At 41.8% G+C, this 27580-nt stretch overlaps 1 protein-coding gene across 1 annotated transcript in view; it reads left to right on the top strand.

Moving 5' to 3' along the window:
- PKHD1 (PKHD1 ciliary IPT domain containing fibrocystin/polyductin) overlaps positions 1 to 27580 on the top strand; it is a 271462-nt gene that overhangs the window by 91146 nt on the left and 152736 nt on the right. The window contains exons 36-37 of the mRNA XM_074820252.1: positions 516 to 666; positions 13550 to 13762. Of these exons, the coding sequence (XP_074676353.1) occupies positions 516 to 666; positions 13550 to 13762 (364 nt within the window). The remainder of the gene's footprint in view (positions 1 to 515; positions 667 to 13549; positions 13763 to 27580) is intronic.

Genomic DNA, 27580 nt, shown 5'->3' with positions numbered 1-27580 from the left:
GAGAGGCAATAAAAATACTGGATAAGCTGAGAAAGCTAAAAAGGTATTTGAAAGGAGGGATATCTCTCTAAATGCGAATGACTGGCAGTAGAGCTTTTGAAAAGAAACGTATAGAGCCTGTAAAGTGAAATATTGCCCAGCTAGCAGGATGTTTTAATTCTAAACTCTTCAGGCTATTTTTATGACATTTCCAGGAATTAATGTGCAGTTCTTCTTTTTGGGAGGCAGAGAGAGACACACACCAGGAAACCTGCGGATTTTCTGCAGCCAGACCTGCAGCAAGCCCCTCGTTACCCAGACCAGAATGAGACAAGGGGCAACCACCAAATTATGACAGATATTTCTGAAGGCTGAGAACCTTTCCAACCCCAGCATCCCTCCATCCCCTCGCCCTATGCAGGGTCCTGCCGGGAAAGTACCCAGCGTGGCATTGGCATCACCGTGCTCTCGGCAAGCTGGCTTCCTGAAGGATGGGAAGGGGTGAGCTTTGAACTTCTCTGGGTCTGTTTTTCCAGCTTGCCCTCCAGTTCTGTGGCCGGTGGGATGAGGACTCCAGCTGGCCTGCTGGCCACCAGCCGCGAGATGGCGATAACGTCACGATAGAAGAAGGCCGGACCCTGCTGCTGGGGACCACCACCACCAACCTCAACCTGCTGCATCTCAAAGGTCTGCAGGAGGGGGGTTCAGTGCTCTGCTTCCTCTAGGGCTGGAGTTTTTCATGGCCGTGTTCTCCCCTTGCCTTGCCCCGCTCCTACATCAAAAGAGACACCCGGTCAGGCAGACCGAGTCTGCTCTCGGTAGATACAACAGGACGGTGGTGGGGGACGGGGGAAGCGTTTAATTATTATGTATGCAGAAGGCATCGTTTATGCTGTTTGAGGCATAATGACAATATGAGTAGGAAGGCTTTTTTTTTCCTTTTTCTTTCCTCCAGCTACTGAAAGCGCTGCTATCCTGAGTGGCGTTCAGTGATAATGGCAGTGCTGATAACAATAATCAGCTCTGTTTTGTTTGGCATCTTTGAGGCAAGCATGTTGCAAAAGCCTTTACAAAATTAATGATGTTACAGAATTACAGGCCACAGCTACCAAATGTAATAAATAATCCAGGATCCTAGAGCACGGCTGGTGGAGAGTAAATAACCAACCAAAATTATGGGGGGAAACACTGGGTTTGCAGGGTTGACATACCCTGGGGTAGACTCAGCATAAGTGTCAGGAGGTATATCTCTGTGGGTGTCAAAGTAAGAATTAAAATTACGTGTAATTCAGTGCCAAAAATATCCTGCCCTTGTTGTGAAAACTGTTGTGCACATGCTTGGTATTAAGTGAATGAGTTGTGCTGGTGAAGTTGCTTGCTCAATGTTAAGCTCATGTGTAAGCCTCTGCTGAAATGGAGCTAAAAAAATGGAAAGAGGAATTTTTATATGTTTAAGGACCTGGATCATCTTTGCTGAAAAAAATGAATTTATATTAAAAGGATGTTAAAAGTACTAGTTTTTCATTGAGATAATGATGAAAAACATGCACTTGACAATGATGTTTTAATGTAACTTTGAATGATCATTCTAGAAAGAAAAACTTTGCAAGTTTATCCTTATTGCGAGAACATTTCCAAAAAAGATGGAACCTGGTCAGTCTAGGTTCAGAGATTTTCAAGTATTGCTACACCAGGCATCATTCCTGTTAAAAAAAAAATAAGAAAATCAAATAAGAATTTGAGATTTAAAAAATGTAAAATGTTTTAGTTCAATTTTCTTCCCTCTCTTCCCCAGTGAATCTAAATCTATGTGATGCAAGATTCTTCTTAACCTCATTGTGATTATGACATACAGTAGAGGAGATAGGTCAGAGCCCCAGATTTCTGAAACTTTTGGCTTCAAATCTGGATGAGGATTTTGGGGCTCAGTCTCTCACTTTGTGAAGAATTGGGGCACAATATTACAGCAGAAACCCTTTGAACTTTGGGCCTCCTCAAAGGCACATTTGATCTATGATTCAGCACTCATGAAGCAAACGGAGGTCTGATTGAATTTAATGAAGTCTGGAGCAGTATCTTTATGGCTTTGGCTCATCTGACATTCAAATAATTTCTCCCCTTTATCATGTTTTCCAAGAAGCTTGGTTTATAACGTAGATTCAGTTAGGAAAGCAGCATTAAAGTATCCTAGATGCTATTATTTTCTGCATTGCTACATGCCAAACATAGGGACTAAACCTTTTAGTAGCAGAAACCTACACAGTAATTGTTTATCTGAGCTTCATCTTTGCTGAAGTTTCCTTATTGCATCCACCCCCACTTACATAGGTGCTGCTAGCTGTTTAGCCTTGGCTAGATTTGGACTCAAGACATGCTGAGATCTACTCTGATATGAGACTGGGATTTATCTTTCCTAATCTTACTTTTCTTTAAGTTGTCCAGCTCAGGGGAGTTGTTTAGGCTCCTGTATTGATAGAGAGAAATATCACCAAAGACTTGTGTGTCTTAGGTATTACAGCTACCCATCTGAAGATGAATCACAGTTGGGTGATCCCCTTAGAGGAGCAACTACTGAGTCTGTGAGCATGTCAAATAATTGACAACTTTCCCCAGCTGCAAGATGGGCATGACAATAAGCCCCTCCTAACCTGTAGGTTATGTGCTTCAATTGCAGCATTCTATTCCTATTCCAGCTGGAGATTTTTTTCTTAGTCGAAGCTGGAAAATGGGATCAAACTGTAGTTCTGCTTCCTTTGGCTTTCATGACTCAGCATCAGGCTGTCTGTGCACTCACAAGCTGAAAATATAAGAGACTGTATGGATGACAAAAATCTGTAATGCTGCTGAGTCTACTCCCGTGTGGACGCTGTACTGCGCATTTTCTGGTGTTGTATCCAGCAAAGCTGGCACATCTTTATAGGCCCATTTCTTGAAATTCCCCTTTTTAGGACACCCTGAGGATTTTGAATACTGCCCCTGTGTTGTCTCCTTATGATGATTTCAACATTGTAGAAATTGTTTAAAAACTATTATATCAAGGATGTCAGCTTCATGTGCAGCCTTAAAGTGACCCTGCTTTGGCTGTATTAACATATAGCTAAACAGGTATAGTGCTTCTGGTAGTGACCAGACAGTCTGGGCAGAAGATCTGGAGGCTAAAGCAATAGAGAAATAAGATTAGGCAGCTGGGTCCTGCTCACTGCCATGAGGGCTCAGCACTTTCTGCCTCCTCCTCAACAAGCAGCGGAGCACAAACACGTGGTTATCGGCAGTGGAAAGTTTAATAGCCAGACTGTGAAACTGCTCAGACAATACTGATTGGGGAAGAGATACAAGATAGACAGATTGTAGATAACTCTGTATGTTCAGCAGATTGCAGTTATTTTTGTAATCCCAACATCACAAGTATGGAAATATTTATGATAACCCAGGACAGATGGAAATTTCCTTTGCACAGAGCTTACACTGGAGTAACTCCTTTGTGTTGGATGGGTTGATACCGCAGACATTTGTTATTGCCTTTGTCTGAATTTATAGTGCTCTAGGGAGGTCTGGAGACCAAAAAGCTGTCTGGTCTTTCAGGAGTACCTCACGGATGAGCTTTGGGATGATGCTGCCACTATACCCTGGTGGGGTTGAAGATCCCCAACTGACCAGTTGCCTTTGCAATGGCAATTTTGAGATGGCCATCCTTGCAAGCATAAGGGAGAAGATTGCTTTGGTCCCTATCCTAGAAAAGCCTCAGTGTCACTTGCTACAGCTTTTTGTCCCCTAGCATTTGTATGATGGCTGCAGCTTGGCAGTCCTGCTGAAACCAGCATGCCAGCTCCCTTTTCCACAGTCAGACTCCAGGTTGAGGGTTTCAGAAAGGTCTGACCTACCTCATCTGTGGTTTCTGCCTCTAAAAACTGTGCATTTAGTTTCCGAAATACCATGGCTAATCTGGGCTTTTCTTTTTTTCCAAACCATGAGATCTCAGAAAAAAATTAAAGAACTAACAAGCCCCGAGATACTCATGGCATTGTCAGTTGTTGTCTGATTTTGAACCCACATCACAAGAGCAATGATTATCTGTCAATATTTTGAATTTCTTATAATCCATGCTCAGATCAGACTGTGGCTAGAATGGGTCCTGTGAGTAGATCTGTGGAGGAGAGAAATCCAGATACTGATTTTGCTTGACTTTTTCCTAGGCTTTGATGCTATTAGCAAAGAGCATCAAATATTAGCTGATACACCTGCATTAGTAGTTATCAAATAACTAGTGCTTCAGTCACTGCTGATAAAGACTGGGTCTGAATTTGCTGAAAGAAGGAGAAAGCTTTTCCCTCTGTTTTCCTGTCTATGACATCAACTAGTCCTTAAACACATTTTAAAATCCCTTGTCAGTAGGCACGGTTGGAAACTGCTTGTGTTGCGGTGTTTTCTGTGCCATTTTGCTCAACCCATTTGGGATGTGCATTGTGATACTTTTTGCAGGCAGTTTCTAGTTCATATTTTCTTTTTTTAATCAGGCAGAGACATTACAATTAAAATACCGTAAAAGCGATTCTGGCAGTATTGCAATAAGCATGTTTTTTAATTAAAGAAAGAACATGGGATGTACAAATAGTACCAGCTAATGGGAAATTTCATCCAATGTATTTTTTAATTGAGATTTAAAAGGAAGAAAAGTCAGCCCTATTTCTCCCTGTCGCTGTGTGATATTTTCCTACATTGTTGCAGTGAGGTGTACCAAGTCTGCAATAATTACAGACTCACAGCCTTAAAGTCCCAGCTGTTTTTGTGCAAAAAAATGTAAGGCATCAGTATTTTAATTTGTTCGCATACTTTTTTGTAGGAATTCAGTGTTATTCAGTAGAGTGCAACCTGCAGAGCTGGACATTCCTGGAGGAAGGTTTTAAGGCCTTGAATCTGTAGCAGTTTGTTGGTTTTTTTCAGTTATTTCCCCATCTGTAAACCCTGGTCCATGTTTGGGTATGGGCTGCAGGTTTCTCTTTCCCATCATGTTTCAGATGGGCTTACAGCATGTACATTAGACTTCCAAGGCTCTCGCTTGCCAATGAAATTGATTTTCTGCAACTTCAGTAGCTCTTGAGACTTCTCTGGGGTGTCGCAGGATAAGCAGATCAGTGGAAGCTAATCCTGGCTGAGGAACTGCACACAGCTTCTGCAGAGACCAGGCTGAAACCCGAGGCAGCACCATCCCCTTCGTCCGCTCGCTGGCATGCAAGGATGAGGTATGCCCCTTTCAGGGAAGCAGATTCGGCCTCTAAACAAGGGATGGAAAGATCTTCTGAATCTGTCTCTACCTGTCCTGGACACTAATAAGGCCCTTATTACCTTAGCAGCTTTGTACTGTTAGTAGACCTGTCCTCACACACTTTGATGTTGTACAGAAATACAGTCGTTGTGACCTGTGCAGGCTGGGAACAGAGGTCCAGATCTTCTTAAGGTTTTTAAATGTAAATAAATAAATACCTTCAAAGGCAGCAGTCTGTATCATGAGCCCAGAACAACAGAAGAAGCGTACCATGTAACAGGATTGCACACAGGTTTCTTAAGTTTTGAAGTATTCCCTACTCCTCCGATGGCTTGACAGAGCATGCATTAGATAGCTTTGCTGTAGAAACAGGCTGTCGCTAACACCAAGGTCCAACCCACTGTGCTAGACACAAGGAGATAAACCCTATCTGTAATATCTTTACATTCAAATGGCAGAAATCAGCTTGAAATGAGATAACTGCAGGTGGACGAGCATAGCAAAAAGAAACACGCTGGTCTAATGGTCACCCAGGCAGGCTCTAGGTGAGCAGAAACATAATCCTGTTACCCAAAACAGTGCTCCTGTGCCTTCCCCAGTGCACTCCTCCCTTGCCAAGGATGAAGCACTTAATGCATGTCTGTCACATGGGGACTTGAAATAATAGCCCAAGGACCTGTTTCTTCATCGGACCTCTATGTGTGGTGTTTACCGTGATGCCTCCACAAGGTTCACCTAGAAGCTTCCTTCATTAGATCCTAGATGATGTGAAGCCATCTAGGGGTGTCCACACCTCTTCCCCACCAGGTTAGTTCTCGTCTTGCAAATGCATCAGAGGTATTTCTAAGTATCTTGGAGACTACCTAGGAGCTGAAAAAGTAGAAGGGCTTCTTCAAAGGAGATATACCTATGGCAGCATCTTCTGGGCTGCCGATCTGAATTGCCTTTGCTTGTCTAAGGCAAGTGCCAGACTGGCTTACAAGGGAACACGTGCCATCTGAACAGATGGCTGTGAGTGCAGCAAGCCAGAAAACACAGGCTTGTCAGGCTTGGGAGATGATTTCTGTCTGAGAGTACTCAAGCAGCTGCCGGTTCCTCGCCCAGGGACAGATTAAGGCCTCCGTCCAACAAAATGCTGGAATACAAGCTTAACTTTTTAGTGTGTAAGTGATGTCCTGGTGGAAATACACAGGCATTTGAATTCACAGCCAGTTTGAGATCTGTACCTGTGTATTATGAACATGGAGGAACATACTCAGAGAAGTGGGGAATGCATTTTGGACTCTTGGTTCAGGCAGTCTTTAGGATGGAGCCAATATAACAAACCACTTCACTCCGTTGTGTCTTGCTCAGCAGTGGTCCAGCCTACAATCAATTTTTATGGCTCATCCGAATGTCATGTGAACATGTCAACTGGGTGCAAGTGACAGGTCCATGAAATAATCGATTGTTCTTAATTAAGGCTCAAAAACTCTGTATTCCTCTTCCCGTACACAGGAGGATCTTTGTTTGGTTTTTTTTTTTTTTTTTTTTTTTTCCCTCCATGGAGGCCCCATCAGGCACACCCTTGGAGCCAGAGAATGACCAATAAGTGGGCTGCCAACACACTGCAGCCTTGTTGTACAGGATCAGTTGTTTCAGCAAAGATATTCCAGCTCTGGCAGTTGCCTCCTGCTGTTTGCCACTCAGGGATGCTTGCCAGGAATATAACTTCTGAGCTTAAGCCGGTCTCATGGGGGATTCTGTGGCTTTGTCATGTGAAACACCAAGTGAGAGGAACTAGTAGGAGCAAGTTGAAGACTGTGGGAATATCAGTTATACATGGCCATGGCATGTCCACAACACAGCCAGAGCAGATCTTCCCTGCACAGTGATGAGAAGTTGTTGTCCAGTTGAGGAGATGACCTTTCAATCTGCAAATCCTCTTCCATGCAGAAAAGGTTTTCTGTTAGTTGAGGGGCGTGACAGAGTAATGATATATAAGACAATTCTGCTGATACTTTCCTAACATCTTCTATTATTGATTATATATATATAAAAAAATCTCTTAAGACCATCCAGCACTTTTCTTGTAGTTTGCTTGCATTAACGCTTCATTCAGCTTTACATAAGGAAGTAGAATTAAATCTGGTGATAGTCACTTTTATCCTAGCTTCCTAATGAGCTGTTCATTAGAAAAAAGAATATCTTACATTGACAGTGAGTGTAAAGTGTGGCCTCAAAAGATGATAATAAAAAAGCCCTCCATGTAAAAGGTGCACTTTGGAATGGGGACTTTGCTTCCCTCTGAGTTCAAGGGAAGCTCTCTAGACTGCTCTAAATCACAACCTAAATGAGAAATATCAAAATCTCTTTTATGCGTTATGAGAACATCTGTGTTAGAAGGATTTTTTTTAAAAAAATAGGTTTTTGAGAAGGGATATAAGCTGCTGTGACTGAAAGCATGAATCTTCATGACAGAGACAAGGAGAAACTTCCCCCAGCAATCCTCACAGTCCTCTACTCCATCGTTATTTGTTCCTTTTTTTCAGAAGTGCATGATGTAGCCTCTTCCCTTAGTAAATGTTCTGGATACCTGGGCTGTGGCATTGCATGAGCCAGTCTGGGACTCCTGACAAGGTGAAGTGTTAATACATTATCCTTCCAATTCCTTTCCTTTTGAGTGTTCCCTCCACCATTTCCCAAGGACTTCAGAAGATAAATCTTTTTTTCACAAAACCAGTTCTGTAGTTCTGTTGATAGCATGATGGTGCTGTAGTTATTCACACAGCAGTTTACAACCCCCATCTTATTATCAGGTTTGTTTTACTTAATATTCCTTTTTTTTTTCATTATTTGGTCTGGCTCTTTCTCCCTTCCTGTGGGACAGATGGAGCTGCCTAGTTTTTCTCTCTCTCTTTTTTTTTTTTTTTTTTTTTTTTAAAGACAGATAAAGAAAGATTTCTTTTCCAGGCAGAGAGGTGGAGGCTAATTGCTGGGTTAATTGAGAAGAATGGTGCTTCTGATGTCCTCACAAAGTATCAAATAGCCTCAACATATTTCTCCCCCCTCTCCCTCACTCCACCTAAAGAGACCCATTGAATTTGCACATTACTGTACAGAAGTGATTATCAGTTTAATTGTATTTATTTTGCTTGGTGGGGAGGCCATCATAACAGTAGTTGATTGATTTTTATAAAATCACCCTCAAGGTCATATGTAGGACTTTGCTTTCCTGTGCAGCCATAACAAACAATTTGAGGGTCACAGCCAAAGGTTCAGTTGAGCAATATTCTTGCTTTCTGCTTTCAGAGAAGAGGTCAAGTGCAATAAAAGAAGGAAGCATAACTTTTATTTTCTTTTAAAAAAAGAGGGAGGACAATGTTGTAAAACAGCAGCTGTATATTTATTCTGACCCAGTGAAAAACACAGAGATACAGAGAGCTGAGGATTAGGAGGGACAGTATGAAATTTTTGGACATAAGTATTTGTAAGTTTGGCTAGAGTTTGTTTTACACTTAGACTTGGTAAATAGTAAAATGAATCCCTGCTAATGTTTCCTTTACTTTTCTGTGATGCTGCTCCCCTTTTATTTTCAGCAGTTAAACTTTTCTTTTTACACTTTCTTTTATCGCAAAGACTGAGTGCCTTTTGGCTTTGTTCTGGGAGGAGTTCAGAAGCTTTGCAAATAGCCAGGGGACAACGACATTGTGGTGTGACCGTGAGTGTAGCTGATATATGTTTCCTACAATTACATGTTTGGTCTGACTGCTGCTTCTAAGGGAAAGCCAAAGCATCACGTAGAGCAAATGCCTTCTGGTGGTCTTGACCTTGCAAATCTTTGCACCATTGCCAAGTGTGCTTGGGTTGCCATTACATCTAGGGACAGAGAAATCCAATAGCCAGGCAACAACCCCCATCTTGAAGTCCAATTATTATTATCCCTTCACATCCAAATCTTCAACCAGGCTGGAGAAACCTTGTTTCTATGTAGGATTTTCCCCAGGAAGGGTCAAACTTGCAGGCCAGGTGTTGCACAGCTAATGCTTGCATGCCTGCTGCTACTGAAAAGGGCTGGGACTGTTGCTCATACTTGTGCCCAGTGTAGACCAGTCACCAGCATCCAAGCTTATCAGACACCCAGAAATCCACAAAAGATATGGAAAATCTTTGAATCAACAGAGGAGAAAATCACTCAGGACAACTGACGTGGAGTTAGCCTATTACTGAGTAACAGGGATTTTAGGAAGAATAGAGGAAATAAAAGGGAGATAGAGTACTGGTCACAGAGGACCAGTCATATGTAAGGAGACAGACAGTGATTTTTAGGAGCTGTATGAGGGTGAGCTACTCCTGACATGTTAAAGCCACCTTGTGCAAAAAAGTGCACAAGAGACAGTGCAGAACGTGTTATCACCCATCCCAAAAGCATTAAGCATTAAGCTGGTCAAGCTGCCTCTTTTTGCAGGAAGAGGGACCCTATTTGAAGTGCAAGCTGTCTTCTTCTCACTCCTTGCTAGTTTTCCAGAAAAGCAGGTGTCTGTAGTACTGGTAGCAATGCACGACTCCATTATGTGCTCCATTGTGTCTCAGCACTGCCCATGAAGGGGAGAGGAATGAATATGTGTTACTGTTTTACAACAGACCCTCTGGAGGCAGGGCAGGAGGAGACAAATCCCAGACCCTTATGAGAAATAGGTGTCTTCCCATGGCTGCCTCGAAGTGCATTGGGATGTCTTCAAAAAGAAAAGGACTCAGGCATCCCATCCCATCCCATCCCATCCCATCCCATCTTTCCCCTATCCCTGTCATTCCATGGGGAGGGGATAGAGGGTTTGTGCAAGGAATTTAATATTTCTGACCTGTCTTGCAGACAGCTTGAAAATTTTGGATGGACAAAATGTGGCTGAAACTTGGGAAAACTTTTGGGGATGTTGTTTGAGGCAGAACTATGATTTTGCAATCAAAAGATAGGACAACTTTCGCTATCAGCCTTCCTGGTTCAGTGGTACAACATGGCAGCAATTAGAACACTCATTAAAAATTGTATGGAGAGAAATGGAAACAGAAATTACTATATTTCACTGGGAACAGAGCATAGGAAGTCAATAAAGACCTTGGGGGAGATGTCTTTTTTTATGTTAGGAATAAAATAAATTGCAATGATTTATAGTTCCATTTCTAGATTGCGGTGATAAAATTATTAACACTGATGCTATAAGGCAAATGTATTTAATAAATATTTCTGTTCTCAGTATGGGAAAGAACAGGATGGTAAATTATATCACAAGAAGAAGATGGACCAGGAGTCCATTTATTACTGAAGAATGTTAATATATACTGAAGATGTTAAATAAGGAATACACATTCTTAAATCAACAGGTCCAGTTTCATTCAAACTGCTGGTAGAGGCATTTTGTGGCCCACAAATATTAATTTCAGAGTACATGGGAAATTACAGAAGGCTGTAGAAACACCGTTTCATGAATTAGAGGGAGAGTCTTAAAAACCTTATCAACCAGTCTGAATGAGAGCTGAGATTTGATTTTACCTGTATTTTCACAGAAAATGCTGTTTTCTACACCTCTCTGCAGTGCAATGCAGGAGGATCCAAAGAGAACCACTGTCTGAAAGCGCATTCTTGACAAGTTATGATTGGAAATAAACCAGAAATTATGAACAGTAAGAGGAATTAGCGGTCAGAAAAGATGATCATAGAAAATGGTAGAGTGGTGTCCCCAAGTCACTTAATGATTGTCTGCCTTTCCGGAGGGAATCCAGCAGTCAAACACGGATGACTTGACTTCCTCCAGTTTTTCAATAGCATGATGTGTACAGACCATCAGGCGATATCATCTAACGATCTCTTCAGTCTGCAAATGAATACCATTTCAAGTATTATCCCAATTTCAGCCTGGCACGTTTTGTATTAAGAACATTTCACTTTTCTAGAAGTCTCACGTGCATCTCAGAATAGAAGTCAGATATATTCTGTTGTTTTGCATGAAACAAGCTGAAATTTGTGCTGTTTTATCACAGTATATTCAGTATAATTTGTAACACTATATAGCAAGCTTAACAGAAATACATTTGTATATAGAAAAGTATGTCTAGGGAAAGAGACAATTTACACATAGGGGAGTTGGTGTTTGTGGGAGCACTCCCATGGTTCCCAGTGGTTATAAGCAAGAAAATGTGAGATTTATCTTTTTCATCTATTAAGCATATTCTGTAAAAACTTATGTGGAATCCACTCAAATCTGGAAAGAAAATATTTAGTGGGCAGTCCTTATTCAAATACTAGTTTTGTTATAAGAGTGAGAAACTGCAACTAAGACTAAGTTATAAGACTTTGTTATAAGACTAAGAAATCAGTGAAACAGTGAAAGCCCCTCAATGCAAGAATAAATAAGGAGATCAGGATAAATAGAATGTGTTCAGCAGGAGTGGATACAACTGGTTGGGAAAGGCACACGAGTGCTATGCATCTCCCTTATCACGGAGAGCAGCAGGACCTGATCAAAGGTGAGCAATGATGAAGGTAGTTTTTAATCTGGTTTTTATATTAAAAACTTCTTCCCTGCTTTTTTGTCTCAATACTGAAACTAAAGCAGAGGTCTGATCTCCCTTATCCTTTGTCGGAGTCACCATCAGCCGGGGTCCTTATTTCTCCGTGAGGGAACAGGAGCGACACAACACCAATATGATGATCAGATCGTCCACCTTTATTTCCCAATCCTGGCTACATTTATACTCTACTAAGTTCCGTACACACACTCATCTATCTTCTAATAGGCTACAGGTTATCTGCACATGCTGTTCATGCGCCTCTACAAGCATTTGCACTGGTTAATTGCAATTAGTACGTAAAGCCCAAAACTTGCCAAAAACTCCCTTATCTCATACCATGTTTTGCTCAGACTTTGCTGACCACAGGTGTTTCTCACTTATCTGCTATCTTGTGTGTTTTTGCCAGCCTTATTTTGCTGGCCTTGTCTTCATCCTTGCATTCTTCTGCCTGCACTAACTTCCCTCCAGCACGGCCCAGACTCCTACAATCCTTCTTGTTAAGGATTGGTAGTATCTTGTGGGGAACAAAAGTCAACTGGTAGGTATAAAGGTCACCACTAAAAACTGCTAACACCAGTAGAAAGCTGGCCATGGTATGAGATGGCACAGTTATTAAATACTTTGCATAAAGCAAAAGTTTAAGAGAGTGACAGACCCTTTATAAAGAGGCCTGGGGTTGCCAGGCTTTGAGGTATCCCCTACTAGCTCCTCGGAAGTATGACTTGACATAGGAAGACCTGTCCCGTGTGCAGAATGATTAGATATCTGAGAGTCCACTCTGTCCAAATACATTGTAAAGGTAGTAACAGTGTCCTTCATAGGGAAGAAAATATGAAAGGAGGTAAAATAGGGAACCATCCTGAAATGTCAGACCGGTATCGCCAGCTCACAAGGCAAGAACAAAGGAGTCATTTGACAGAACTGAAGAGACTGAGTGGAAACCAAGGGGTGGAAATGCCTTTTCATACTTAGACCACAGAATACGTTGCTTCAAGGAGTCATTGAGACTAAATATTAGAAAGACTTGAAGGATCAGATCTATATTACTGACAAATCTTATCCAGTTATACTAATAGATGGTAAAAGGAAAATATTGGCAAGGAGATGAAACCTTATGCTTTGAGGAGAAGCTAACCTCTAATTAGGGATTAAAATGAGGCTTTCATGGGATGGGGAGATCATCTCACATCCAGCTAACAGGGAGAAATTTCTTATACTGTGTTTGGAAGCATCTGGTTTTGAACAGCAGCTGGAAGAGTATACAGGATTAAATCAACGGCTGATCTAAATAAGTTGCTGGTTCTTATGTTCCAAAGCTGTTTTCCCCTCCCCTCTCCTTGTCACAAGTAGTTTGTAATCTGAAAAGTAACATACAAATTAAGTAGTAATAACCCTTTTTAACATTTAGAGAGTGAGTAGGTTAAAACCGGAATTTTCCCAACACAGCTGCCTTGCACTGGAATTAGAGAGATTTAGATGTGTGCCCAGGCTGAATGGCCTTGCTCAAGTCTAGAAAGGCAGCCCGTGGTAGAATCAAAAAATGGACTGAATTAATAAAGTCTGTAAAGAGCTGGTAAATCCACAGGGAGAAGTACACGGCAAGGTAGTAATTTTGCAGGACGCAATAATATTTTACCCTTAATATCATAACTTTATTGCAAGACCATTTGTTTGCCTGTCTCTTACAATTCCTTTGACTATGAGATAATGGCTGGCTATTAGATCTATGGTTGCATTTTGCTTTTCTGTTGTCTTCAGGTGGCAAACTTTTGTTCACCGGTCCAGGACCTGTAGAACTGCATGCTCATTACATTCTGATATCTGATGGAGGAGAGCTCCAGGTGGGATCCCCTGAGGCCCCTTTCCGTCACAAAGCACACATCTATCTCTATGGAAGCCTCCATTCTCCACCATTATTTCCATATGGGGTCAAGTTCCTGGCAGTGAGGAACGGGACCCTTTCCATTCATGGTGAGTACATTTTTTCTTCTCTTCAAAAGCAAAGTGCAAATGAATAAAAGAAAACAAAACAAAGCAAAAATATTTTGGAAAAAAATGAACAACAAAACAACTAAGTACATGGTCATGGATTTCTAATTACAGTTAAGTATTTGTTGAAATCGGGTTTTTGGGCCAGAACTTCATATCTTTGCATTCTCCATCAGACTCCTATTTCTGCAGTATCTTATGCATGAAAGTTCAGTGTTGTATCTCCATAAAAGCTCCCATAGTGAGAGCTGAGGCATTTTGAAAATCTGGACACCAAGAAGAAGATAGATGGTATCAAATAGTTATGAAACACTGTCAGTCATTTGGGTGCCTAGAAGATGTTTGAATTTGTGCATGTCTGTCCACAAATGAAAATCTCTGTTTCTTGGAAATGACCTCAGATCTCTGTGGTGAACCATATGGATTTGCTCTGCTCCTAGAACAGGGTGTCCTTGTCCCCTCATCTCTCTCCATAACAACTGGGAAGTTCCCTACCCAAAGAGGTTATGGGTCTTGGGGTTTTCAAGAGAGGGCAGTCTGCCAGGTGGGTCCCATGGTGAGGCCAATGCAAAGCATGCTGCAGTCAGTAACCTGTGCCAGATGGGGTAGGGATGATACTTCTCAAAGCACCAGAAAAGTGCTCCTGGCAGTGTATTTTCCCCTCTTCCTCCATCTTTCTGTGCTGTGCTGGTATCCCAATGCCAGTGGTCTGTCTCTAGCATTAGGAGTACAGCTGGCATCTCTTTGTTTTCCTGGTGGTCCACACAGCATCACCTGCTCAGCCCAAGTTGTTGTCATTAATGATAAGTCCAGGGCTATGCAGAAAAACTGTGGTAATGCCAAGAATCTCCGTCCTAGATGCCCAGTCCTCTGCTCTAAGCACTGCACCTTTCTCTCAAAGGAAGCTCTGCAGGGCCAGAGCTCTATGTTCATACAAAGTGGAAGAGACAAGGGACTTAAAGGGCAGAAAGTGGCTGTGGATTTGTAGATGTTGTGGCATAGAAGAATTTAAATACAGAGCTTTTTTGGAAGGCTATGAAGTACAGGTATGAAATGTCCATTTCTTGGTGCAGTAGATTGGATATGGAATTCAGGTCCAAACAACATGAATCAGAATATTAGTGCAATGCATGCATGTCAAGCTCTTAATTAATGGGTTGTTTTTAAAGGCAGTATGTGTCATAGAGGAAAAAAAAAAAAGCCAATGTATCTGAATGCCTCATATCCCTCCCTTATGTTCTTGTGTGTCAAGCTTCATATTGGTAGGCGTTCATACATTCATATCCTCTATCAGGGCTTGAACTTACACCCTGCTGGCCTACAGGCAGAAATGTTGCTATCTGAGCATCACTGACAAGTAGGGCTCTCAGTCAAAAATGATGTCAGACACTGAGGGGTACAATCTGAGCACAGACAGGGAGTGAGCTGTACCGCTGTGTGGTAATCCTGGCAGTCCACAGGAGCCGAGCAAGGTCAGGAAGGGTCAGTTGCTGGAGTGGAGTCAGTGAACAGATGCTTTTCTGAATCAGGAGAGATCAGCGGAGGCTGGGGAAGGTGCTTCTGACAGTGACAAGGGAGGTGGGCTGCACTACTCCCGTACGCCACGTCAGGTGCTCTTGATCACTTCATCGAGGCACAGCCAGGCTAATTTAGTGCTTGCAAATGGTTTTAATAATTTCAGTAAACTGGATTTGCAGAAGGGCAGAGCAATTCTACCCCATTTCCTAGAGGAGCTCTGTGAAGAATCGCTATTAGATCATCCAGGCTGAATTGAGTGTCCGTTACTCACCATTGAGTTTCACACAGTTATCCCAGCCTTGAGTTCAGTAGCTTGCATTAGATTAAAGCATGCCTTCCAGAAAGGCTTGGTCTTTGAGGACATCAAGGGAAATGGAAGCCAGCATTTTCTGTAGAAGCTTGTTCCAGGGGATTAATGTGGTTAATCATCCATTTTTTTTTCTTTTATAGGAAAAGTATTAAAACAGCTGATTTGAATTTGCCAGATAACAGCGTTTGCTGCTTTGCTTTCTATGTCTTCTCCTGCTACTTTAAAGTATTCTTCCATTCTTGGTTTGACCCCCGTAAGTCTGGACTTTATCCTTAAATTGTCAGCACTTTATAACAAGAGCTTTGTCTTCTTCATGCTATTTTGTTTTCTAGCAGTGTAGGAAGAGTCAGTAGCATCTCCTTGCGGCTGTGCCTCCTGTGCTGCTTCTCCTTTCCATTCTGAGCCTGTATCATCACTGGCTTGTTGACTCCATCCTCATGGACAACCCATGAAATTGTAGAGACAAATAGGGCAGAAGTATGTTTTAGTGTTACCTTGGCAATATGATGGAAGGAAGTAAACCTGGGTGTCCATGTCAGCACCCTCAAGGCATTTCTCACTGATGTTTCATATGATTTACTCAGTGCTGTAATTCCCAGCAGATTTTTCATTCCTGAGGAAATGAAAAAAGGTGATGTCTGCAACTCAAGCATTACTTGGATGGAGATATGTGGAGCCAAAGGTGGTTTGGCCCATTAGTGGAAACGTCTCTTGGTTTCAATTTCTTATTAATTCTTAGTCAAGAATTCTTATCAATTTCTTATTCAAGAAATCTAGACTAGCTATGAAGTCACTTTTAAGCTCTGCACTACATACAGTCCCAGTGCATGGCTGCAATTAAGGTTCATTCAAACCATGTAATCTGCAATTTAACATTGAAGCAGTAGAAGCCCACTAGAAAACAAAACCAAAAGGAGCGTGTTCTTTTGCTGGGTTCATATTGCTTACATGGAGCAGAAATATGCTGTTCTGTCTCCAATTTAGTACCAGTCTGGCCTGTGGTATAGAACAAATTGTTGAGCATGACAGCCTCTTTCATGTATGTATGAAAGAGGCTGACATGCTCAGCAATATAAATTTGTGAGATGCATATATATATACACGCATATATACGTTATCTCAGATCAAAATCATTAAATAAGCAGACTTCCAAATTCTCAGTTGTCTTGGTGAAGACAGGATGGAGCACATTTTAATTTCTTTTCTCTTTCAGACTGGGAAGTTTGGGGGATGCTCTGCAGCCATGGTTGAGTTCAGATTGTTTAGTAAGCGCTGTCAGCTCCTCACTTTGATATGTTAATATGACTAAGGGTTTCCCACAATTCCCTTGTGAGTGGCAGTCCTTTGCTCCGGTAGTTGTAGCAGACTGGGAAATTTCACTGTTGCCTTTGGCTTTAGCCAACTCCCCTGCCAGTCAGAGCGTGCCACCCATAAACTGCCTGTCAATCACACGTCAGTTTTAAAGGGGGTTTCAGTCAGCCAGGGCAACTCGACTTTTTGACAATGTAATTATGGCCCTTGCATCCGCAGTAGGGGCCTGAGCGGGGCTGAGAGAATTTTATTGATTGTTCAGAAGGGAAATTTATCACTGTCTCCAGCTCCATTCGTACTTTATTCCCTGAGAAACTCTCCTGACAAGCTTCAGGAGAGAAGTTTAGCATGGTGGCCTTGGCTGTTCTTGCGCCTTTGTCCTTCCCAGGGAAACTGGACCAGAGACACCAGCAGATGCTGAGTGGCGGGCAGGAATGGGGTGCAGGGGCAGCATAAGTGGAGATGTTGCATCAGTAGCCAGGGACACCTACCCTTTCTTTGTGACAGCCTGATTTTGTGGTCCCAACACTTATTATCGTGGATGGAAAAATTTTAAAGGCCTTTCCTGTTCTGTTCCATTTTTAGCTGGCCTGGATAGAAGAGCTCATTATTCCATTGTACCCCCTCGAAACAGACTGTGCCTCTTCCCAGAAGAAAACCAGGGCTTCTGCTGTGTAACTAGCTGAAACTTTGTCAGTGCCAACACTGTGATGATGTGGGACATGAACATATGATCCTGTTCTCGGCATTTTAACTAATAATGTACACCTCTCCAACTAGAAGGAAGAGGCTATGCTTCAGATTAAATAACATGCTACATTCACTTCGTCCAGACTGTGAAAGCGGTGTGATAAAGAAAAAACAATGTCCAGAGAGTTTTGGTTTAATACCATACCTATTTATAATCAGCATAATTAAAATAGAGATGTCAGTGGTCATTTCAGTCTCCTGGGTAGTCCTGCTGCAAAGAATGTCCCTGCACTTGCAATGGGTGCTGACTGTGGAAGATGACACTACTGAGGCAATTCTGCACTTCTTCTATCCCAGACTTCTCTGCAACCAGAACAATCTTATATATTTTCAGGGTTAGTTCAGGAAAAAAGTACTTTTTATCAGTTGAACCAATTATTAATTTTAATCACTTTTAATCAATAATAAAACACAAAATATTTGTGAGCTGTGCACTGTGCTCTACAGAGTCTGTGCATTCCTCAAGAGATCAAACATTTAATCAAATGCTTCTTGCTTTTCCTCTATTAAGCAGTGTTATGTATCTGTGCTGAGTTTGAGATTAAGAGATCATAGACAACATGAGAGAATTTGTTCTGCTTTTCTCACATATTAAAAAGAAAATCTTCCCAGGAGAAAAAAAAAATGAAAAAAAATATGGAGCAAGGGGATTCAAGATAGGGTGCAGAGATCTGTTAGAGATAAGATGTGCTTTTTTACCTTACTGAAATCTTCATTTTTCAATACATGTTATTTTCCACTAACTGAAACCATTGATTTACACACCCCTGTTACACAGTGATCCTTTTTCCCTCTCTGGGGTCGCTTCCATAGGTTGCTTTTCCTTAGATGCTAGTTATTCTGTGTGGTGGTTGCAGGAGGCTTTTTGCCTTCTGTGATAGCATTTTTCCTTTCAAGACCTTGACTCTAACATGATGCATTAAAGCAGATGGCTCTTGAACAGAAGGCTAAGCTGCCTTGAATCCCCTTGTGTTCACTGGGGGTAAGAAACTGCACTTAGGCACTTCCCATGGAGTAACTAATGTACAATGACTTGTTCCTTCACTTTCTTATTCACAAATATAAGATGACCATTAGATTTTAAAGACCTAGCAGATGGGGGGGGAAAAAAACAGAGAGCTGTGTTCAGGGAAAGCTGCTGTGTCTTTCACAGCTTTACTTTCTTCCTAACAGAAATGAATCTATCATCATATTTGATTTAAACTTAAATCAGTTGCTTTGTTTTTCGGTGTTAATCTTAATGAGGAAAGCATGAGATGTAAAGTTGACTGAAAGATGGGCAATAATATATATATAATATAATATATATAGACTATAGCTAATATATTAGTTTGTGTTTCTTGACAGAGGGGAGGTCTGTGGGTTGCTACAAATGTGGAGGCTTTCTGTGGGATGAAAGAGTCACCTCTTTGAAACCTTTGAATATAATGAAATACCCCTTCCAATTCTGGCCCCAACTACAACCAGGAGATTGGCTGGAGGAAGAGAAGCAACCAACAACAATATCAGAGTGAATTTCCACCCCAGATGGGAGAAAGCCTGCAAAGTTTGGCAAGCTGAGAAGCCTGGACCCAGATCTGGGTTTTCTTAGGGCTTCAGGCTGAGCCAGGCAGGGACCCTCCGTTTGGGCTCATCTTCACTTTTCCAGCATGTCTAATTCTCTTTCATCGCGTGCCGGGGATGTAGTGAACTGATCTTAGCATTTAAATGGTCGTGCCGCCCCGTGTACCCGCTCCTGCGGGCAGACATTCCCCGTCTCGTTCGGCAGCAGCGCGGGAGATTAACTGGCAATAATGCAAAATGTTAACAGCTGTGTGCAGCTCGCGATGGGATCGCGCAGTAGTTGGCTGCTGCATTTGAAGCTGTTTGTTCCTGGTGTCAGTTTAAAGAGGTTTTCCTGCATGGCACCTTTGGTTGTGAGCTATTTTCAGGTACGGAACGTGGGTTTTGTATCAGGCTCACTGGTTTATGCAAAGGCATTGCAGGAGCTGGGAAAATCTTTCCCCTTCTTTTCTGGACTGATGTGACTTAACAAAGTGACTGGGTAACCTCTGATTAAAGGAAATGTTTGCATTTATGGGGCAGAACACAGGGAAGGTACTTTTTCTGTGTTGTAATGTGTCAGAAAAGAGCAACAATGAGAGTTTTCCTAGACCTGTTTAATCACATAGCCCCTCCCATCCTCAATAACACACCCCTTGCTTTCTTGAGGGTACTGTTCAAAAATACTTTGGTGGAAATGCTTTAAGGTGAAAACTGTAGTTTCACGAAACATTCAGCAGGACTAGGTCACTTTCAAGGATATTTCCTACTAGAGAAAATAAAAATTATTCACTTTGTCCTCTTGTTTGAATGATGTCAGATTTTTTTTTCGCCACGCAGAGAAGGAAAGGGTGTTTAATTCTATCATTTTACTTTCATCTGAACTTTCATAGTATTATTTTTAATATTATATCTGCTTCATATCAACATTTCTACACTAGTGAAATGCAATATTTTTACAAAATAAAATTCAAAACCCCTAAACCCCTAAAGTGACAATAGTCAAAAAAGTGTAATGGTTCCAAAAGTAATATTTTTGTGGAATTTTTATTCTGTGGAAGATGTTGAAAGTTTAGCCTCATTTGAATTTGGAGTGAAATCACAACTAGCTAATTGTAGACTCGGATTTCATCCTCCAGAACGCTCTTATAATGGGGAAGCCTCACCCCTATTTTACATGAGAGGTGGAAGAAGTCAGAGAGATACTGAAGTTGTGTCTACATTGGGCCTTGGATGAGCAGGCCACCAAGAAGGTTAAAAGCTGATGTTGAAAAGCTGAGCTGTGATTCATCTTGGCACTTTCACAGTGCTTGAACAGAAAGTAACTGCTAGAAAATTTTGCATGTCCTCATGTTTCAGTGGCAAGCTCAGCCTTGAGCAGTACCGCAATCCCCTGCCCTGGTGGTATGCAGCATCAGAATCTCTCCATGAAGGACCTCAGCCCAGAGCCAAGCACATGATAGTGCCACAAGTGAGACGGCACAGGATGGCTTTGTGCATAAGGACCCATGTGAGGGGACTGATTAGGTCCAAATTTCCTGTCCCAGTCTGCCCATTGCTTGTGTAAAGCTTGTGCCTGATGCTGGGTTTGATCCCACACAATGGGGATGTCAGACAAGCCATGGTTTGAGCCCATGCTCAAATTCAATCTAAAATATCCAGTGTGATCCTGAGCACCCAGCACCGAGGCTGCTGCAGCTTGCCTGTGCAGCAGTCAAAAAGCTGAAAAGCTCTTGGGTGTCCTAAGGGATAATAAGCAGTTATAAATTGGAGAGGACCTCCTATTTTACCTTAAGGCATGAATGAAAAGCTTTCTGCACTGGCTGTGGTGGGAAGTAGCAGGAAAGCTGTCTGCATCTCCACAGGAGCTGCCCACACACAGCAGTTTGTCCTGCAGGATTGTATGGGGGTGGAAAGATCTCCCAGTCTTTCGGAGAAGTCCCAAAGACATTCCTGTCTTTCAGAGATGCAGAGCAGGAAAAAACCCTGACTCCTCTCATTGCAAAATGAGCTAGAAACATTGTGCAACTGCTTAGGGAATATACCTAGGACTGGAATTAACAGAGAGCAAAAGTAAGCTGGAAACATTCAAGTCCAGAGGGCTGAGGGCTCATGGTTTAGGTGGATGTTTTTAAACATGTGAAAATGGAGGAAAGCAGCTCTTATTCTTCCTTTTCTGATTCCCTACGCTTGATAGCCAGTGACAGGACTATAGACACTGCAAGAGTGAGGTAGCTGTGACAGTTTTTTTAAGAAGTCTTCATCAAATCCAAGGTTCATGAGAGAATTTTTCCAGGTTGTTAATTAAGGATTTGGGACTTTAAGGTCCATCTGACCATAGAGAGCTGCAGCAGCACAGCTGTGTGTTACCTTGACTAAGGAGGCTTTCTGGAAAATATTTTCTATTCCTTTTAATTTAAGGAATTTTATACATTATAATTTTTATGGTTTGTCTTATTAATTGAAACAGCAGCAGCAAAAAGTATCTGTCCTGGATCTGAAAATATATTTTAAAAATATCTCTTTTCTGAAGCAGCCATTTCCAATGCCTGTATTGCCATTTATCACTTTGACATTTGGAAATTTTAGGAATGGCCAAGCTAAGATTGAGTAGGCAGTGCAATTTGGATAGGGAAAAGGGAATAATAAGGGATTATGACAGTGGAGAGGAAGCTGGATTCCTCAGGCAGTCTGACACCTGAAATGCTGCAGTAAATTGTGTTGTGTTATATTACCGGAGACTATATGGTGGTTTGTTTTTTTTTTTTTTCTTTTATCATAGATATAATCCATTGAGTTACATTTTTAACTCTGTCTCTTGCAAAATTATTTTCTTTTGGGGGAATACTTGTTTCTTTTTGCTTTGTTTTGGCAATTGAAAGATCTTATTCTAATTTACACTGAAGATTTACAGTGTAGCTGCAACAGATTGACAGATTATCTGCAGTATAACTTGTATAGTCACCGTAAATAGATTGTGTGTCTGAGCCCTGCAGTTCTTGTAAATTCCTTTTGTGGTATAAAGGGATCTCATTACCGCAACTTTAAAGTGCCAATGAACTGTCAAAAGGTGTAAAAGAGCTTTATAGTTTGTCAACACTACAAACAAAGTGTGTGTTCATAACCCAGGTTAATTAATTTGAGGTAAATACCAGCGAAGAGAAGATGCAGCAGGAACCTGACCCTGTGTGGAGGAGAAGGGTTCAAATCCTGCTGTCCCATGCCAGAAAAAGCAGATTGTTTAAAACATTTAAATAATTTCTGGGAGAAAAGACCAACAGTCCCATAGCATGCTTAGGGCTGGAACTCATCCTCCTAAAACCCATTTAAGGGGTCTAGTTTCTATCAACACTCCCATGCATAAGGCAGACTCTCCAGTTCTCCCTGTCTCTGCATGTGCCTCACGCTGGTTGCTGTCAGGCTTAGTTAGGAGGTTCTCTGGTTATCTAAAGTTAGGTGAAAACATATACTTCAAAAAGTCTTGTTTTCAGGTCAGGAGCATCTGTTTTCCATCTAAGCAACATGTCGTCTAGTCACATAAATTCTTAAATCTGGACTATCCCATAGATTTAAGGTGGAGTCCATCTAAATAAATAGAAATGTGTGAAAGGCAAAAGCTCCTTTCAGAGCAAGCTGGTGGCTAGGGAAATCATTAGGCAGTGAGATCTGGGATTTCAAATGCCTTCTGGTTGCCCCTGGAGTAAGAACACAAATATTTCTGCGGATGCAGAGTGCAAGAGGATAAATCAGACACACAAGAGTGACTGTGCTTGGTACACTTCAGGGAAGGACTGTTGTACCTTGAAGCGGCATGTTCTGGAAACAAACAAATAAAGCTGAAAGATTATGGCCAGTAACTGAAAATGCTGGAAAAAACAACAGCACCACAGGACAGCCTTATGGAAGAAGCTGAGTTGGAGAATGAGAAGACCTAAAGACTCTCTCTAAGTGTGTCACCATTGGATTGATGTGTTATAGATGTGTGAGAAACTGCTGACCACAAATGATTAGGAGAGGTAAGCACACATTTTGTTTAAATACAGACTGACCCCAAGGTAGCGTGTGAGTTGGGAAGAGAGTTGGAGACAAAGAGGAGAAGCAGAGGTGGAAGTTGAGAAACTCATGGGGAGAAATATGAAGGCATGTATAACTGATGATGTTCAGATGACACAACACCCAAAGTACAACTTGGCTGGAAGAAAGAAGAGGTACCAGTGGCCTTATCTGAAGTGAAAGAGAAGTCAGGAGTCCAAAGGAGCATTCTTCAGAAGGAAAACAGTAGAGAGAAAAAGTACAGATTGAGGGAAGGCTTAGAAAAAGGTAGACCATGAAGTGGGATCTGTGCAGCAGAACCTGACAGGAAGACCTGGGAGCATAAAAGGAGACATGGAGGCTGAATCTGTGGATGGAATAAATGAGAGCTTGGGCAAACCAGGCTGAAAAAATCACTCTGCCTAAGGTTGCCTGCTGAAGACACATACCTTCACAAATCAACTGGAGAAGCAGTTGAGCAGTCAGTTTCCTCTGCCCATGCCCCATACATTCCTGAAGCTATGTGAGGAAGAGATGTAGTGGTCTGGGAGATGTGACATCAGACTGAGACACAGAAAGGAGGAAGAGAACAGGTTTGAAGGAATTACAGAAGAAAAGGCAAGGCTGTGAGATTTATGTGTTGACTGGAATCACCCTCTGGGAGAGATTGGAAGAGGTGAAGGACAGGAGATGTAAGAAGCTGAAGAGAAAGAAGCAGTGGATCAGCAGGAATAGAAGTGTGCAGGCACTGGCTGTTGGAGGGTGAAAAAAGTATGAAGTTTAATGGATCACTCTCAGTTCAAACCAGAGTTGTCTGGAAAGTTATTTCCTGGAGGATGAGAGACTGGTAACACAAAATACCTGCAATATCAGCATCTCATGGTCTTCTGACAGAGAGTTGGAGGTGTCTCAGGGGGCTCTGACCTCCTCTTTTGATTTTGATCTCCTTCTTGGACCAGGGCAAACTAACCACTTTTTGGTTTATCTCTTTGAATTGACTCAGTTTCCCTTTTTTGTAAAATGGTACAAGACATTCATGTAGATGCAATTCAGCCACCTGCCTCTGCAGCTAATATCTGAACAGTGAGCAGTAACCGAAAATGCTAATGAGAGTCTAACTTTTGTTTTTCAGATGTGCTAGATTATTCCCAGCTGGAATAGGAGACTTAATTTTTGAGAAAGTGGGCTGGCTCAGAAGAAACTTACTTCCCAGCTTTATCCCAGATACTTGTGTAACCCCAAACAAGCCACTTAACTCTTCATCTCCTCAGCACCTTCCTTTGTGTACAATGAAATTAATAACTTTATTTGTGGAGGCCTCACCCATGTTTGCGTGGAGTGATAGTCCTAGGCTCCTCAGGTCAATGAATGCTGTGGAAGGACTTGTCTATATCCAGTGGAGATACTCCCATTAGGTCTGGCCCTAGCTATCTGCATGTGTGGAGTATCTAGCATGGTAGGCCTTACTTTAATACAAATAATAGATTACAAACTATGCACCTCCTTTGGTGACCAGTGTCAATCCAAGTTTCTGTTCTGGTGAAAGCTGGGAGACATTTTAAGGTAGTGGGCAAGAGGTGATTTTTTTCATAAATGTACAAGGAGTGAGTAAACTGAACACTTCAACACTTCATAACTGTCCAGTCTGACAAACAGAGACTTTGAAGAAGTTGTTTTGTCTGAAGCAAAATTTCCCACTGGGATGAGGAGTGGGATCTGGAGTGGCCTTTCTCAGCTGAGATCAATACCACTGCTTTTTTTTTCTCTGCCCCTCTCCCTTTCTGCTCTGCAGTGCCGGCAGAAAGACTGGACATGTGCTCAGTGTTATAAATGAGAGGGGAGAATCAGCGGTCGGGGGAGAACAGGTCTGTGCATCAGTTCAGACCCAAGGAAACTTGTAGCTTTGTGGAGGCAGCCACTGGTTCGGGCAGCTGGAGTTTTCAAGGCTCCTTGGCCACTGAAGTGCTCCTGAGTCACTTTGGAGCAATCCCCTTGCCTGAATTAGGAGACAACTCTCCTGTGCCTGTAGTGGGACAGAGACACTTCTTCAGAAGGTGATTCAGAGTGTATAGCCTCCCCATTGACTATAGGACGTGTCTCCTAATTAATTAGTTTACAATTGCCTCTCTCTATCCTGTAGTCATTTTTAATTTTTTTCCAAAACCCTCTCAATATTTCCGATTGTAGCAGTTTCTGCTTTCAAAGCTGGGTGATCAGAGATAGCTCTTCAACACCCAGTTTAAATTTTCAACACCCCTTGAGGTACCCAAAATACACCTGGAAGAGGAAATAATATTCATGTCTTTTGTAATTGGAGGAATGTAAATAATGACCTAATTTATCTAAACATACAACACGCAGTACCATCTACAGGTGTAAGAGCATCAGATTCATCAGATTATTTTGGAGACTGTTACATAGTAATTTAACGTGTATGGCTATGCCAAATTAAAGCAAGTCAGTTAAACACCTCACTCACCTGGACAGCTCAGATGTTAAGTGTGTACTTAAGCACTTCGTCTGATGTAGACAGACTTTACTGTAATCCTGGAGATAAGAATACCCTGACATACCTTGCTGAGTTTGCTGACTTTTGACGTGATTCTGAGACATTTCTGTAAAGGTCAAATTGTCATCTCTGGTTGAACCACTTAGGACTAGGCAAAATCAGTTGGTGAAGTCATATAGCATCCTACGTAGATTTATGAAATGTTTTGTGGTAGGGGCTGCAAGGAATTAAATTTATACTATTTTTCTTCTTCTCTGCTTGACATAGAAAAGAGCGTGGCATTGTACACATCAGAATTGCCTTGTTCTTAATTTTGCCAGCTCTATACAAGACTGCATCTTCACATCATGCTTCCAAAAGGAAGTGTAAATCAGGGTCCTGCTGCCAAGATGTTCCTTATGCTATGATTTGTGATTGATTCACTTTGGAAGTTGTTTTCACCTCCTTTGAATTTCTGGGTTGCTATTTGATAACATGGTTCTGCTCTGCTCAGTATTTAAAGGTGTTTCTGTCGAGTCATTTAGTAAAATGTTCAGTTCTTACTTTGCCTACAATGGCATCTAGAGTCTAAAGGCTCTGTCCTGTCTCTTTAACATGAAGGCACTTCTGCCTTAGATCTCAAGATGTGTTTTTTTCCCAATCTGAGCTTAGTTAATTATTAAAAATGAGTTAATAATTAAGGAGTTATACAGATTCATCTATTTTTCAGTACTTTTGAGTGTTTCTGCTTGCAGTACTTTTTTGGTGAAGTAATAATTTAAATATATTGCAGCTGTTGGTCTTTTAAATCTTCTACTCTCTAACAAGTCATTTATTTACCTGTTGCACAGTCCAGTCCCAACCACTGAAGGTTATTTTATGAACCCTGTATGTTTCATCTGAAATAGAGTTTGTTTTCAAGGGGAAACAAGAAAGAGGGCTCTGGGCTTTCAAAGGGTGGTCCTGCAGACACACTGCAGAGGCAGAGGTCTTCATTCCAGGGAACCCCCCTTAGGTATTCATGATCTTTGTAGAGAGCGTGTTGGTTCTTTGAAGGAGAGAAGCTGGAAAAGACCTCTGGGAAAGGAAGGTTGTCTCCTAGCTGGAGATTATTCTCTCCTGAGATGTTCATCAGCATATTTCACCTCCCCATTCAAAAGTTGGGAGTAGAAGTGCCTCTGAAAAGTGGTGTGCCCTATCCAATCAGCCAACCCCTGGTAGGTGAGTAGAGCCCTTGAAACTTCTTCAAGGAGCAGTAGCAATTTGATTTGGCTGTCTGCCATCTGTTTGGCTGCTCATTTACCTGAGTGTTAAAGGACCATTTCAGGCACTCTATACTATCCAAGGTATCTATGTAGGTCTGGCAGATAGGACACACATCTTATGCCAGACCAATGCCTTTCTGGAACAGCAGCTAGAGGCCAATTGTACATCAAAAATGACATGTTTAGGTACCTGAAACCAACCCACAGTCTCCAAACTAAGTCAAGGCAATTGCAGGCACCACCAGTGACAGTGACTATGGGGCTTGGTGAGTGCTGTACTTTTTTTCAAGCTATCTTCATTGGATACTGAAGTTGGAGAACATGAGAGTTGCACGTTTTCCTATAGTTGGAACTATGTGAGATATAGGTCGCAATGTTATACCTACTTTCAAAAAACTAACCAGCTGTAATTTTTTTCTAGAAAGGAGAATGGGTGATTTTAAACACCAATGGGTGATGACTGCTCAAGGAACAGTGTAGTACTTTTGTGTGTGAGTGTACGAGGGGCTTCCACCAAAATCATGGGGTTAGGAATATGTTATAGTTAAGACAAAGAAGTCTCAGTTATGGTCCCTCCTTTGTGA

This window comes from Strix aluco, chromosome 3 (genome assembly GCF_031877795.1).
Source record: "Strix aluco isolate bStrAlu1 chromosome 3, bStrAlu1.hap1, whole genome shotgun sequence".
NCBI lineage: Eukaryota > Metazoa > Chordata > Aves > Strigiformes > Strigidae > Strix > Strix aluco.
Note: the sequence above shows the minus strand (reverse complement) of the source record. Positions and strands in the feature narration are given on the sequence as shown.